This window comes from Vigna unguiculata, chromosome 4 (genome assembly GCF_004118075.2).
Source record: "Vigna unguiculata cultivar IT97K-499-35 chromosome 4, ASM411807v1, whole genome shotgun sequence".
NCBI lineage: Eukaryota > Viridiplantae > Streptophyta > Magnoliopsida > Fabales > Fabaceae > Vigna > Vigna unguiculata.
The window spans coordinates 30,006,793-30,023,809 of record NC_040282.1 but is presented as its reverse complement, the minus strand read 5'-3'; the positions used below and the strand labels follow the sequence as shown (position 1 = coordinate 30,023,809).

General features: G+C 33.5%; 1 protein-coding gene and 1 pseudogene across 1 annotated transcript; both read right to left on the bottom strand.

The window, feature by feature from the left end:
• Nucleotides 1-4,239: 4,239 nt before the first annotated feature.
• Nucleotides 4,240-7,898, bottom strand: LOC114180715 (annotated as a pseudogene).
• A 3,872-nt stretch (nucleotides 7,899-11,770) lies between these two features.
• On the bottom strand, nucleotides 11,771-12,340 carry LOC114180714. The gene has a single exon (XM_028067015.1). The coding sequence runs from the start codon at nucleotides 12,338-12,340 to the stop codon at nucleotides 11,771-11,773; it is 570 nt and encodes a 189-aa protein (XP_027922816.1).
• Nucleotides 12,341-17,017: the final 4,677 nt, after the last annotated feature.

Sequence of the window (17,017 nt, the reverse complement as noted above, 5' to 3'; positions counted from 1 at the left end):
TGGAGGTCTGCTAGGGCTTGTGGGAACAACTCCATCTTCCTCTTTGTGTCTCCTTCCTCTTCCATTTCCATTTTGTAAGCTTGAGCTCTCCATGACAATGGAGAGCTAAACCCATTTTTGTTGGGGTTAGATGTAGCCACTGAACTCTTATGTATTTTCGAATGGGTTGAATATATATATGCTTCTTCCATTGATTTCTAGTATCTTTGTTTATGCATTTAAAGCTTGCTTTGTTTTACCCAAACATTGCATGATATTTGGGTCATTAGGTATTGGAAAATATCTCTTGAAACCTTGAATTGGAACAAGATACCTAATGGAACTTGTATCTAGGAATGGAACTTGACCCATTAGTTGTCTTAAACCCTAATTTGTAAAGCGGGTTTGTTTATTTAGGGATTCAAGTAATTGACTCTAAATAAGGAAACCTAGGCTCATTCAACTAAGGAATTAGAGTTTGAGTAAACTTGTGGGTTGACATTAGTAATTAATGGAGAAGAGTTTTATTGCCTAATATACATGAGAGTGAAGTAGGTGAAGTCTAACTCCAACAATATCAATCCATTGCATTTCTAGCCTTTACCATTTTCTAGAGTCTTCAAATATCCAAGTTCAATTTTAATTGTTTATGAAATATTTACTTTCTTGCATATAAAAACCCAAATCATGAATTTATTCATTAGTTTAAATTAGTCACTAATTACACAACTATTTAGTATACACGAGCCTCTTGGGAAATGATATCCCGGTCTTACCGGTTACTACTTGCGCGACTTGGTACACTTGCCAAAGTCATAACACATTGCTAAATCACAGCAAGCCACTGTTAAATTCATACCTCTTATACCCGTAGTACGACCTCATTCCCCACTCCATTTCTAATAGCATAACCACTATACCTTAACCAATATTTACACCACACTTTCAACTTAAGCAAATGCACATAATATCCCCAACTCCTAAAATTATCTTCTACCTCATCATCACCCAAAATCCTGGTGTAATTAACTTATGAGACACTATTATAACATCTAAATCTGTTAACAAGTCATAACCTAACATTCTCTCATAGACCCACCTTATGAATTACTTATCCATTTTTACCCCATATTTAGCATTTTTCAATCTCTTTATAATATTCCAATAAACTCATATTAAACTCCACAACCCGCACCATCCATCCAAGCATACATTGCCCCACTGTTCCGGTATAGCGCCTGGCGGCAGTTATAGTGTCGCCAGTCAGTTCATGCAGTTCTGGAAAACCCAGAATTTTCCCTGCCTCTATGAACCTTAACAAGTTCTGAATTCTAGCTTCTCTCAATTTTAAACTTAATAGGCTACATTCCCATGGTTAAGTTCATAGTTCATTCCTTTAACTTCCAACACACAAAATCCTATTAAATTCCCCCATTAATTTGATCCAGAATCTAAAATCCCCAAATTCTCAAACCCTAAAATTCACATTTGACCACTTCCATTCAATTCCCTCGTCACATTGTACTTTCACAATAATTCCCCTCCCTCAAACAATCCATGATTAAAACCACGTTCTCCACTAATTAAAAACATCCCAAAAATCCAAAAACACCTAAATCAAGCCATTGTTTCTCGTGTTTCCTACCGGGTGTTCATCATTGCCATGCCATTCTTCAAAAACCTAGAAAACTGGGTTAATCAGCTTGCGTCGCCTAGCGACACATCGCTCATCGTCAGGCGGTTCCTCATAAGAACCCAAATTTACATCGAAAATGCTATGAGTCGGCTAGCGGCTTTGAAGGGCTACCAAGCGGTTTGTGGAAAATTTCTAGAAACATGAAATTGCACAATTTTATCACAGTTCAAGCTTCAAATAAATCAATCATCATTCAAAAAATTAATAACACGAATAAAACCACGGAGTCTAGCTCCCTAACATGGATTCCTTGCTACACTTCAAGAATTCTAGAGTTCCTTCTTGGTCAACAGTGGCCTCTCTTGCTTTCCCTTCCTTCCAGCTCCTTATCTCACACACTAATACAATGTTTACCTTAAAACCTGTCTGCTCTTTGTATGCACCAATGGCAGTCCCAAAAACCACTTTTTCCCTCCTTAATTAATCACTTAAACATGTTTTAATTGAAGTTAATGGTCCTAAAACGAAAATTTGCATTAACATGGCCCTAATTGCCATTCAAGACTCATTAGTGATTGTTTCTTTAACCCCTCTTGGCTGCCCCTTTTTCAGCTAGGGTTTTCTAGCTTTTCACATTCATGCCAAAAAGAATTTTTTTTGGCAAAAAGAAAGTTAATATAATATCACACACCACGACTAATATATTATTCAAAATAATACACAATTAAAATAACACAAAATTTGGCATACTTAGGACTCAAACCCAAATCCTCTCAACATAATCAAGTACTCTCAACCACTTAAGCTAGTACTACATTTAATGTCATAAAGGCTCTCATTACCTATATAATAGACTAAAGAATTGCAACCACACACAAGACACCTAATTTATGTCAAATAGTCTTCATTTTAAGCTCAAATATGCAAGCTTCAATATATTCACGTGTTAGACAGATAAAACACACGTCAAGCTTGATCAACATACCATCTTCTTCAAGTTTTCATTACTTAGTTAGGTCTTCATCAATTGATTATAATCTCATCATGTCACTATGCAATATCTTCATCAAGTTACTATGCCATATCTTCATCAAATCTTCATGCATCAATATCATTTGAGCTAACATATTTGCCAACCCTCTTTAGCTAGTTAATTCTAAATAAAATAAAATATAATTACATAATTTGCAATAACTATCTAAAATCGTCCACGTTATATTAGTTATGCATGCCAAGCCAATGTTTATATAAGTTACTATACGCCTTAACATGTCTTTCGATCTCACGTAATCCATCTTCCAGTTTTGACTAGCGAATGCCTTTCTCGATGCATTTTTTGGGTTCTTGATCATCCTTCGATTTTCTCACCTATGTTGACTTTATTTTGACTCCATGTTTCAAAATTTGTATAAAATAATTTCTTACAAATATTTTTATCAACAAACTTGGAATTTGTTGTTTTTTTTTAAATAATCTCAAAACAAAACATAAATATTTTGTAGGTTAAATATTTCACTATAGAAAATGTAACATATATATATATATATATATATATATATATATATATATATATATATATATATGTGTGTGTGTGTATGAATAACCGTTTTTAGGACAAAAATGTAACTATTTTATATGATTAATTGCTTTAAAGAGAATTTGTAGATAATAAATATCATTTATTTAAATAATGTACAACAAAATCTACTAGTATTAATATCGATTTTCTATAAATAATTTTACACAAAAACTTTAGTAAACATTTTTTGCAATAAATAATTACAAAAAAAATATAGATATTTTTTATGAAAATATTCACAATAGAAAATGCAAACTTTTTTAGAAGAATTTGTAGGTAAGAATGATTTTTCTAGTAGTGATATAGGAAAATTTAATTTTTGTTATTTATTTCAATAATATTATCGAAAAATTTATATTTATCATAAGTAATTTATAATATATAGCTTTTTACTTCAAAATTTTATTCTCATAAAGAAAAATATAATTATCATTTATATTAACAACGATTTCTTGCAAATAGTTTTGCATAAGAAATTATCTAGGTATTTTTTTCTTAAAAAAATATACACAAGAATTTTCAAGAATATGTATTTTACGATAAAATAATGTAAAATATGTAATTATTAATATCAATTTTTGAAAATAATTTTACACAAATTCAAATTTATACTACGAATCTATGGAGTGGTTGCTTATGTGTAAGAAAGAAATTATTCCAATGTTGAATTAAAGTATATAGATTATTTTTAATTATTTTTTTTTTGAAATATTATTATAATTTAATTTAGGAAAAAAATGGTAGCATGAGACGATGAATTTTTTTTTTTAACAAATTAAGGACTAACTCGAACTAACACTTAAAGTAAAGAAAAAGAATACGTCAAATTCACTTTTGACATATTTTAATTTTAGTAATAAAAATCTTTTTTACTGATTGAAATTGAAGATGATTTCCGAACAAAATTTTGTGTGACTCTCATACCTAAGTACATAAAGAACATGGATATTTTGCATAAGCTACGACAATACCTAATATCTTGAATACATGCACCATCCCGAATCCAAAGACTTTTCCTCTTTCTTCCTATACTGAGCTCTAGCCATTAATGAACACTGCCCATGGAAAGGTTTGAAATCTTGGCTTCATCTTCCTTCTTAGGAGATGGAAGTAGAACAATTGCTAGTATGGCACTTATGGCCGCCGCCATCGCGCCTAACATGAATGATGGCAAGTTGCCACCACCAAACAAAGCATCCCACTGTCCAACAATTGCCGCTACAATCATCTGTGCAAACCAAATAAATAACTCTTCATTAGAATTCGTTGGTTCAAGGAAGTAGTGTATGTTCTATTCTTGACATAGTTATGACAAAATGTAATTAGATGTCAATGTATGAAGTAAATGCATTCTAACCTGAGGAATCACAATTGAAACATTCAGAACACCCAAAGATAAACCTGAAAATTTGGACGTAAGAAAAAAGGTTACACCTGTTTATTTAGGCTTAAACATTTACTCATCTCTTTGGTTCACCTTAAAATAAATTAACATTTAACTTTAAAAAATAATAAAACAAAAAAATGGTAACTACGTACCTTGTCCTGCTCCTGAGGTACTAGAGTAGATAGAGGCTAGAGCAAAGGGAACACTATATGTAACCTGGATACACATATAATATTAGTTTACAACAAGATAAACAATGATTCTAATTCAATACAAATTAAAGGCATCCTACTACCTTGTATCAAAACAAGTGAATATTGAGAAAAGATAAATCTTACCGCAAGTGGAATACCAAGCACGCAGAAGAATGCTAAGGCTCCAACTTTCACATCTATGGAGGGGTTTCCAATGAGAGCGGGGTTTTTGGCACGTTGTCGTTCAGCAATTCTTGTGATGAGCACAGTCATTGCCATGCAAACTGCAAGAATAATATTAACGATTGCCCACAACCACTTCACTCCACCAACCAAACGACCCAATGGTTCTACACCCAAGGACACCACAGCCAACACCACTGAATTCAACATGAGCCCCAAAGAACCAGCTTGCATACCAGCATTATATGCCTTCTGTCCCACCTCACCGCCATACACCTCACGACCCATCCAGTCGGTGTCGAACAACACATAAGGGAACCATGCAATCCAGTTAACAGCTGTCACTAACATCAACATCCACATCGGCTTCTTCAAACCTTTGAATGCAACGCAACACTCTCCATAGAAGCACGAAGATTGAGTCTTCCCTTCCTCGTCAACCTTCATCTTTTGAGGTCTCGGTGTGTACTGAGGGTCATCCACACAAACGAGAACAATAATGCACAAAAGAAGAAGAAGAATGATGGAGAAGAAGAAACAACTCTTTAGGTTTGCACAAAAAACGTTGCATGCTTTAGTTTCTGTGAAAGGGAAGATCTTGTGAAGACCGTCATACGATCCCGCGGCATAGCCCAAAACATTGCCGACTGCCATGAAAAAAGAGAAGAACGCATTGGCAGTTCTTGTTTTTTTCTCATCACCAGCAGCTAAGTCACCAAGGAAGGCACGACATGGACCCTGAAGCATGTTGTTGGCAACATCTAAGACCCAAAAACCAATGACGAAGATGGCGACAGCTCGTGGACGGGTATTCTTTGTGATGTCATCGCCAGCTGCGTGTCCTATATCCGAAGCGTAGCCAATAAGGATAACGGAGATGGCGACAGCTAACGCGCCGGCAAGGATAAAGGGACGACGGCGACCGAAGGGAGATTGACAATGGTCGCTGCAATAGCCTACAATGGGCTGAACTACGAGACCAGAGATGGGACCACAAAGCCAGATGAAGGATGCCCAAACATGAGGAACTCCTAAGGTTTGTACATATGGTGTGAGAAGGGAGAGTTGTAAAGCCCATCCGAATTGGATACCGGCAGCAATGGATGATACTGCCACCATTTTTCGAAGAGGACTAGGCTCTGGTTTTTGTTGCTCCTCCATTATTACAATTTTATTAAAGTATGTTACTTAAAAATATGATGTAACTTTTTATGAACAACCATTTATATGTATCATATAAATAATACTTGCCATTGTTAGATTTAGCAGTACAAGAACAATTATAGTAGGAAAACTAAAATTCCTTTACTTTTCTTGTTATGATTGTTTGCTATGATTGTAGCCACTAAAATTACCTAAAACATAGGTTTAGGTCCTTCTGATAAAATAGTACCAGAAGTAAAGAGTCTGACATCACAAATAGTATATGTAGACTTTCAACATTCCTAACTCTATTAAACACCAAAGAAAAAGTAAATACTTTTACCTTTTATTTAATTCTTGTTAAATTATTTTATCTTTTAAAATAAAAATATAATTTTATTGGTATTGAATAAGTGTAGAGAAATAAAATGGAAGTGTAAGATGTATCATTACTCAATCACATAAGCATTACCACTTATCGCCAACTAGATATTCTAAAAACACCAACGATAACAAACTTAAAATACAAATGAATCATAGGGTGTCATTTATTACTAATCACCACAAATTGCTCCTACATTTCATGATATAGTTAGAATCATTCATAACAAGGTTAGGTCACCACGGAGAGACATATTAATAACAAAATTATCATGTCAGTTTTTAATTTGCAAGGTTTTTTTAATGACAAGTTTTTAAATATAAAAGATTCATTATGTCAAATATTAATTTAAATTTCTATAGTATGTCCCTGAAGATTCCCAACTCTCATAAATACAAAGTCCACTCTTAAGCCCCTTTAACATTTTCAGAAGACAAAGATCAGTTCTCAAAAACATCACTAAATTTATTTCTACCAGAAGGCCACATGTTAGAGAATATGGTCTCAAAGATGGACCAATGTTCTTTAGCAGCAAATACTAAAGAACAATATGTCAAGATAAAGATTTCAAAAGATCTGATCAAACATTAGCAAATTGAAGGATGCACTAATCTCCATTACAGAGCTATCATATTGATCCTCTCACTTCATGGAAGAAGGGTATTATCGATCTCACCTCGAGAGATCCCACTATCTCCCAAAGACTAAAAGCTCAGATCTAGATCACAAGAGCAAAGCAAGTTTCTAACTCGCTTTCAGCAACCCTTCATCACCAACCGCAAGACCATGCCATCGATCTTGAACTTCCTTCTTGTAAAGATGATGCTCTTTTCATCCTTGTTAATAAACAAGAAGAAAGACCCTCTATTGTCCAGATCCCTCAAAATATCTCCCAACAAGAATTGCAAAAACTCTTCCCTATACAATGGGTTACAAGTTATGTAAAGCTCCATATAAATCAAAAGCCCATCTAGTATACAGAAGACATTTTTAGAAGATCTCCATATGTATTGTAAAAATCCAAAAGATAATCCAGTTCCCGATCCTCAATTTTTCAATCCTTAATGATCACCGGTGCCAACCCAGATTTGTGTCACTCTGACTGTGACTACTAGAGACATTAAGAAGATTCCAATGATGAAGGAGAAGATGATGACTCAGATGACAACAATCCATGGATCAGAATTCTGAATTAGAAGAATTCAAACACATTTTGGAAGTATAAAAGATGCCAAGAGATCCTTGAGCAAGATAGACTGAGATCTATCAGGAAATGCAGCTTTGACAGTAGATTTTCTACGATCACTACGTCTCCACCAATTCCTTGCATGATGTTCACCTCGACTCCTACTAAAGATTTTCCTCCATATGAGAGGAAAATTGACCCAATCACCAGGATTACCATCAAGCCTCATGTGGCTAGCCAAGAGATTGGATCTGACGGAAAGATCAAACAACTAAGCCAGACAGAAGAAGTGTTAAACCGGAAAATTGAAAATTCCAAGGCTCGGAATTCTATCCTCTAAAGGATAAATCAAGAGATAGAGAAAATATTTGTACACCTTGAAAGATTTGATGAAAAGCTTCAACATTTTTTGATAGTAATTCAAGGTTGTGAAAGGGATAGTTGAAGGGATAGAGAAAATGTGTAGATAGTAGAGTGTGAAAGTAGTAGTTGGAGAAGTGTATTTGTAGTTGAGAGTAGTTGTATTGGATGTTGTGTTAGTTGTTCTTGATGTTACAAAATGGTAGGATACATGGGTATTTATAGACCCATAGATTATTCTAGAAACTCCTAGCTAGAACTAATGCAAATACTTCTAGATTTTTCTACATAGTTGAATGTTCTTGATTTTTCTTTCTATCCTAGGCTTTTCTCCAATACTCTAGAAGTTTCTTTACATTTCAATAACTCTATCTTATATTTTTCTAGATTCTTCTAGAATTTGCATTATACTTTAATACTCCTCCTTGATGCAAATTCGGTAACTCCAAGCATAGCGCATAGTAGTTCAAATCTTGGTCTTGGTAAGGCCTTTGTGAAGATATCTGCAATTTGATCTTCTGTCGGGCAGTACTCAAGTCGTATCTTCATATTTGTTTCCGCTTCTCTGATGAAGTGGTATTTAATTGCTATGTGTTTTGTTCTACTATGATGTATTGGGTTCTTCGTCATTGCGATAGCTGATTTATTATCACAGTTGATTGTAGTAGGTCCACTTTGTTTCTCTCCCATATCTTTGAATATCTTTCGAAGCCATATAGCTTGACTTGTTGCTTCAGCAGCAGCCACATATTCTGCTTCAGCTGTTGATTGTGCAACAGTTGCTTGCTTCTTTGATGCCCAAGAGAATATTCCCGATCCAAGCGAGAAAGCATAGCCTGAGGTGCTCTTCATGTCATCTATTGATCCTGCCCAATCACTATCGGTGTAGCCAATGATCCTTGAGTTAGTCATGGTTTTGTACCATATTCCAAACTCCTTTGTGCCTTGTAGATATCTTAAAATTCTTTTCCCTACTCCATAATGAATCTGACTTGGCTTTTGCATGAATCTTGATAGAAGACTTGTGGCATACATAATGTCTGGTCTTGTGGCTGTGAGATATAAGAGACTTCCAATCAAACTTCTGTAGCGTGATGCATCTATTTCTTGTGCTCCATCATCTTTTTGTAGTTTCTCATTTACCACCAATGGAGTAGCGACAGGTTTACAATCATACATCTTGAATTTCTTCAATAGGGCTTCAATATATTTCTTTTGAGAGATAAATATTTCGTCTTCTTGTTGTTTCACCTCTATACCGAGGAAATAGTTCATCAACCCAAGGTCGGTCATCTCAAATGTCTTCATCATGTCTTCTTTAAATTCTTTCATCATCTCCAAATTGTTTCCTGTATAGATAAGATCATCGACATATAAGGAGACAATGAGGTGATATTGACCTTGTGCTTTAATATATAGTGTTGGCTCACTTTTGCTCCTCCTGAATCCTTGATCGATGAAGTATTGATCAATCTTGCTATACCATGCTCGAGGAGCTTGCTTCAAGCCGTATAAGGCTTATTTTAGTCTTAGTACTTTTCCTTCATTGCCTTTATTGATGAAGCCTTGAGGTTGTTCAACATAAATCTCTTCTTCGAGCACTCCATTTAGGAAGGCTGATTTGACATCTAGTTGATAGATGTTCCATCCTTTTTGTGCTGCTAGGGCTATTAGAGCTCTTATTGTATCTAGTCGTGCGACTGGAGCAAATGTCTCATTGTAGTCGATTCCTGGTTGTTGTGAGTATCCTTTTGCGACCAATCTGGCCTTATGCTTTTGTATAGTTCCATCAGGATTGAGCTTTGTTTTATATACCCATTTCACTCCAATGATGTCTTTTCCTTGAGGACAATTTACGAGCTCCCAAGTGTTATTCTTCTCAATCATTTTAACCACTTCTTCCATAGCCTTGACCCATATTTCTTGCTTTGATGCTTCCTCATAGTAGTTAGGCTCAATCATGGCCATATTGCAGGTTTCGTATATGTCTACCAAAGATCTTACTCGTCTTGGAGTGGACTCTAGTGAAGAATCTTCTAATGGAGGTGGAGAAGGCGTACCTGAAGCTTCTGCCTCTTCTTGAATTTCTTCTTGATATTGTTGCACTGGAACTAAAGTGGTGCTTTTAACAACTTTTTCTTCTTCCCAATTCCAAGAAGCATTTTCATCAATTTCAACATCTCGACTAATGACGAGCTTTTTTGTTTGTAGGTTGTAAACTCGATAGCCTTTTGATTGTGTGCTATATCCCAAGAATATTCCTCGTATAGTCTTGTCTTCAAGCTTGTGCCTCCTTTGATCAGGAACATGTATGTAGTAGATAGATCCAAATACTCGTAGGTGTTTGGCTGATGGCTTTCTTCCACTCCAAGCTTCAATAGGAGTCTTGTCTTTGACTGCCTTAGTTGGACATCTATTTAAAATGTAAACTGCAGTGTAGACTGCTTCAGCCCAAAAAGTGTTAGGCATACCTTTCTCTTTTAGCATTGATCTTGCCATCTCCATGACTGTGCGATTTTTTCTTTCTGATACATCGTTTTGTTGTGGAGTATATGCGACTGTGAGTTGTCTCTCTATGCCTTCATCTTCGCAGAATTTGTCAAACTCGCGAGATGTATACTCCTTTCCACGATCACTTCTAAGTACTTTTATTTGTTTTCCACTTTGCTTCTCAACAAGGGCCTTGAATTTCTTGAATATTCCAAAGACTTCTGACTTTGCCTTTAAGAAATAAAACCATGTCATTCTAGAGAAGTCATCAATGAAGAGGATGAAGTACCTGTTGTTGTGATGTGAAGGCGTCCTCATTGGTCCACAAACATCAGTATGGATCAACTCTAGTAAGTCTTTAGCTCTCCATGCTTTGTCGGTCGAGAATGGTAATCGATGTTGTTTACCAAGGAGACATCCTTCGCATGATTCATTATTCTCTTTTAAGCATGGAAGATCTCTCATCATGTTTTTCTTATATAGAAGCTTTAAGGCATATGTGTTGAAGTGGCCAAATCTCCTATGCCAAAGCCACGAGTCATCAACTTCTGCCTTCATGGCAATATTAGTACCAGGTTTGAAGCTTATGGGAAAGCTTCTATTTCTCTTCTCCATTTTTACTTGGCCAATTTCTGTCTTTCTACTGTCATAAATTTTGCATGTATCTTTCTCAAAGTGGAGAGAATATCCATTCTCCATCATTTGACCAATACTTAAAAGATTCTCTTTAAGATTGGGAACCAATAAAACATCCTTGATGAATTTCGTACCTTTCTTTGTCTCCACCATGACAGTTCCTTTGCCTTGAGACTCCACTGTGGTACCGTTTCCTAGTCGAACTTTGACATTGACAGATTTATCAATGTCTTTGAAGATGCTTTGATCTTTGGCCATGTGATTGCTGCATCCACTATCCAAGTACCAACTTTCTCCTCCGTTAGGAGATTCTTGATTAGCATAAAATAAGCGTTGCTCCTGATTATGTTCTTCAGCAAAGTTTGCTTGATGCTTATTTTTATTATGACAATACTTCTCTATGTGGCCAAATTTCTTGCAGTATTGACATTGAGGTTTTCCATGATGCCAACAATCTTTTTCCATGTGACTTGTCTTTTTACATATGCCACATGGGGGATATTTTCCTTGACGAGTCATAGGGAAGCTTCTAGAATTTTCTTTATTTCTAGAAATTTCTCCTCTACTTTTATTTCCTTCATATTCTTTATTCTGAGACCGTAATTTTAGTTTTGATTAAAAGGCATTTTCGACTGAGTCTTCTTCATGCCTTTTCAATCTTTGTTCATAAGCTTCAAGAGAGCCCATTAGTTGTGTTACTGACAATGTGGCCAAATCTTTTGTTTGTTCAATCGCAGTTGCGATTGCATCATATTTTTGGGGAATAGAAATTAAAATTTTCTCAACGATTTTTTTGTCAAGAATAGTTTCCCCATAGGCTCTCATCTGACTAACTATTTCCTTTATTCTAGAATAGTAGTCTTTAATGGTCTCAGATTCTTTCATTCTTATTAATTCAAACTCTCGTCTTAGAGAATGAAGTTTAACATTGCGTACCTCATCACTTCCTTGAAACTCTTCTTGTATTGTGTTCCAAGCTTGCTTTGCGTTTGTGGCACCTATTATTCTCGGAAAGATTGTGTCATCAACTGCTTGTTGAAGAGCAAATAAAGCCCTTGAATCCTTTTGTTTGCTTTCCTTCAACTCCTTCTTCTGAGTTGCAGTAAGAGCGGAAGTGTCTTCTGGAATAGTGAATCCCTCTTCTATAATGTCCCATAAATCTTGGGAGCGAAAGAATGTCTTCATTTTGACACTCCAAAAATCATAATTTTCTCCTGTGAAAATAGGTACTGGAATTGATGATGTTTGATTGGTAGTGGCCATAGGTTGAGAAAATATTTTGGAAGTAGTATAGAATGAAGTTCTAATTTTTTTGAAGTAGTTGAAAAGTTTATCTACACCCAGTAGATGACCGAACGTAGCTCTGATACCACTGATAGTAATTCAAGGTTGTGAAAGGGATAGTTGAAGGGATAGAGAAAATGTGTAGATAGTAGAGTGTGAAAGTAGTAGTTGGAGAAGTGCATTTGTAGTTGAGAGTAGTTGTATTGGATGTTGTGTTAGTTGTTCTTGATGTTACAAAATGGTAGGATACATGGGTATTTATAGACCCATAGATTATTCTAGAAACTCCTAGCTAGAACTAATGCAAATACTTCTAGATTTTTCTACATAGTTGAATGTTCTTGATTTTTCTTTCTATCCTAGGCTTTTCTCCAATACTCTAGAAGTTTCTTTACATTTCAATAACTCTATCTTATATTTTTCTAGATTCTTCTAGAATTTGCATTATACTTTAATATTTTTCAACAAACGTGAGAAGATATTATAAACAACTTTCTTCATAAATCTATAGACTTGAAGAAGAGTGATGAACACGGTGTTTGGAGAATCATCCCATGCTAAAGAAAGAGAGATAAGACAACTAAAATCCCAGATCCAAGAAATGGATAACTATATTGACACTAAGATCAAGAAAAAAGCTGACCAATTTCCTTCCCTGTTTAATACAACCTAGTTATATACTCCCTTTCAAAATCCATCCTCTTATTTTTGATAACCATCATATTGGTCTCTCCCCACTACTTTTGCTCATAGAACTGAGTAGAAGGAAGAATCCTCAAAATCGAAAAAAGATAAACTTGAAAAATACAGCACATTCATTAAGAAACCATTCCATGAGAGCGAAACTTCACCCAAAAAGTCTGCCATCAACGACCATTATTTCTAGGACTCTCAGATAATCATAGAACCTATCCAAACTTCCTCAACCATAATAAAAGAAACTGAAAATTATTCTTCTAATGGATCAGAATCATTTGAAGATCCAGCCTATGCTGATGTGATTCAAATCCTCATGACTAATACTTCCAATCTGAAGTTCGTCAAGAACCTATTTATGATTCTCCAAATGAAGAGTTCGATTCAGGACCTTATAGGACAAAAAGTTCCAGTGTTAGTGGATGACCTTAGTTCACTTTAAACAAAATCCCTTCTAATAAATGGAGATGAAGGTCATTTAGTTTCGAGCTCAGTTAGCTACCAAGATGATAAAGGAACCAGACACTTATAAAGGCATCAAAGAATTCTGCTGTAGAATGACAGGAACTTTAATGGAATTGTACCATAATTTAAGGACTGTTAGACAGAACCAATTCCACGAGTTTGAACAAACATCAACAGTACTTGGAGCACTCCGCAAAGAACTAATCGGAGATGGTACTATCATTGATAAAAAAAAAACTCAGACAAGAGTTTCTTTAGGTGAAATGTTGCTTAGTAAAAATCACAAACTTAGAAAAACATTGTCAAATAATGAGCAAAAGATTTTATCATCTCATTGACTCAATGATCCGAGTTTGAAAAACACTTATGTTGCTTCTCTCCCTGTTGAGATTCAACCAGAGTTAAACATGATCGCTATCTCGATCCAAAAGGATTTCACGTCTTTGACACTACGACAGATTCACCAGATGGCATAAAAAGTTGTGGACAATTATGCAGACAACATGAATTCTTCTCAGACTTAATGAGCCAAAAAGAGCAAGTCCAACAAAGCCTGTAAAAAGTCATATCTGGAGATCAAATGTAAAAAGTCTTGTTCTGGAAATTGCTCTAGAGATTGCAATAAAAAGAAGATGGAAAAATAATTCATTGAAAATAAAAAGGAAAAGAAGAATTTCAATTTTTTAAAATTCTTCAATTTTTTAAAAAAGAAGATGACCAGAGGAAAACCCAACAATCAAAGATGTTGCATATGCAATCAGAATGGTCATTTCTTCCAAAATTGCCCTTAGAATAAACAAAAGGCAGTAAAGCTCATCTGTACACTTAATCTTACTCATACTAAGGAAGTTGAATGCATCTCTTATCAATTATCTCTTATGAACTATGAAGCCCAAACATAAACACGGACATGGACATGAGAAAACATCTAAATTAAAAAAATGTAAGATATGGACACGACGATATATATATATATATATATATATATATATATATATATATATATATATATATATATATATATATATATATATATATATATATTTCAATTTTTTCAAAAAGAAGATGACCAGAGGAAAACCCAACAATCAAAGATGTTGCATATGCAATCAGAATGGTCATTTCTTCCAAAATTGCCCTTAGAATAAACAAAAGGCAGTAAAGCTCATCTGTACACTTAATCTTACTCATACTAAGGAAGTTGAATCCATCTCTTATCAACTATCTCTTATGAACTATGAAGCCCAAACATAAACACGGACATGGACATGAGAAAACATCTTAATTAAAAAAATGTAAAATATGGACACGACGATATATATATATATATATATATATATATATATATATATATATATATATATATATATATATGTACATATATACATATATATACATAATATACATATATATATATATATATATATATATATATATATGTGTATATATATGTATATATGTACATATGTACATATGTACATATATATATATATATATATATATATATATATATATATATATATATATACATACATACATATGTACATATGTACATATGTACATATGTACATATATATACATATATATATATATATATACACTGTACACTTAATCTTACTCATACTAAGGAAGTTGAATCCATCTCTTATCAACTATCTCTTATGAACTATGAAGCCCAAACATAAACACGGACATGGACATGAGAAAACATCTAAATTAAAAAAATGTAAAATATGGACACGACGATATATATATATATATATATATATATATATATATATATATATATATATATATATATATATATATATATATGTACATATATATATATGTACATATATACATATGTACATATATACATATATACATATATATACATATGTACATATGTACATATGTACATATGTACATATATACATATATATATATATACTATATATATATATATATACTATATATATATATGTATATATGTATATATATGTATATATGTACATATGTATATATGTATATATGTACATATATGTATATGTATATGTGTACATATACATATATGTACATATATATATATATATATATATATATATATATATAAAATTACAGTTCGTAGTCTAAAAAATTAAAAATTAATATTTATATAAAAAATAATTTACCAATTATACTTCATGATCTAATAGAAATCAAGATAAACACTTATAAAAGAAACAAAGTCTAGCAAAAGAAAAACAAAAAAAAAAAATGTATGTAAATCATGATGTTTAACTCTCATATTTGTTTATTTTTATTGAAAAATGTTTCTTCTGGTTCATCAAGAGATATGTTAGCAATCTGAAGAATTTCGCTGTCTTCCAATGAAAAGTCATCTCCTCCAATATTCCACAATTTAGTTTCCTCTTCTTTGTAATTTGAGGAGTTTCTTGAGAGAAGACGAATAGTACTATGGATAAATACTAAATCTTCCGCCCCTTTGGGAGTTATCTTATTTCTTTTCAATAAGAATGTATAAAAGAGTAGGTACTCCAATTCCTTTCACAAGAAGAAGAAGAAGAAGGTTGTCCAAGTAGCTTAAGAGATATCTTTTGAAGTGTTTGGTGCCTGAGATCCATGAACAATCTACCATGATTTTGTATCCATTTTAGTTCTATCCCTTATAGCGTTGGCATCTACAAAATCTTCTCTTTCATTTGAAAAGTTTGCAAACTCTAAATTTGATTGTCTCCTTACATCCACATCATCAAAGTACTTCATAAAACATTTTTTTTCTTTCATGAGTAAGTTCTGCATCTTCATGTGGGGCAAGTCTTTGTGAATATTCACTTAACCATTCATCACTATAATATCTACAGTATTAAAGAACATAAGCATAAATTAACATAATATTATATATTATAGATAAGACATATACAAAAAATATATAATAATAAAATATATAATAATAAAATATATAATAATAAAATAATTTAATAGTATAATTACCTTGGATTTAAAGAATGAGCAAGACAATGAAGAGATGTGCTACTCTTAGTCCAACGATCAATTAATACTGAGTTTACTGTCTCAAAAAAAGATGAATGTTCAACTTGTGCATTTCTTTCATGTTGGTATATGATCTTCCTCACATCTTCAATCATTGAATCCCACATCTCATACACTAAATGAAGAGTAGCCATATCCGTATCTGTTTTTCTAAGAACATCATAAATAGGGACAGTAAAAGCAAGTATATAGTCAACCTTCGTCCACCAATTATCATTCAATAAAGTTTCTTTGACTGTTCGTGCATTATCAACATTATCCTTTTTGTAATCAGACCATTCATTACTAATTACCATATCTTGGAGTCCTCTTTTCAAACTTCTAAATCTTTTAAGCATGACAATGGTTGAAGCAAATCTGGTTGGAGCAACAGAAAGAAAC

Bases quoted from the DNA above. Each gene is read 5' to 3' on its own strand.
- LOC114180714 (XM_028067015.1), bottom strand. From the start codon at position 12,340: ATGAAGACATTCTTTCGCTCCCAAGATTTATGGGACATTATAGAAGAG.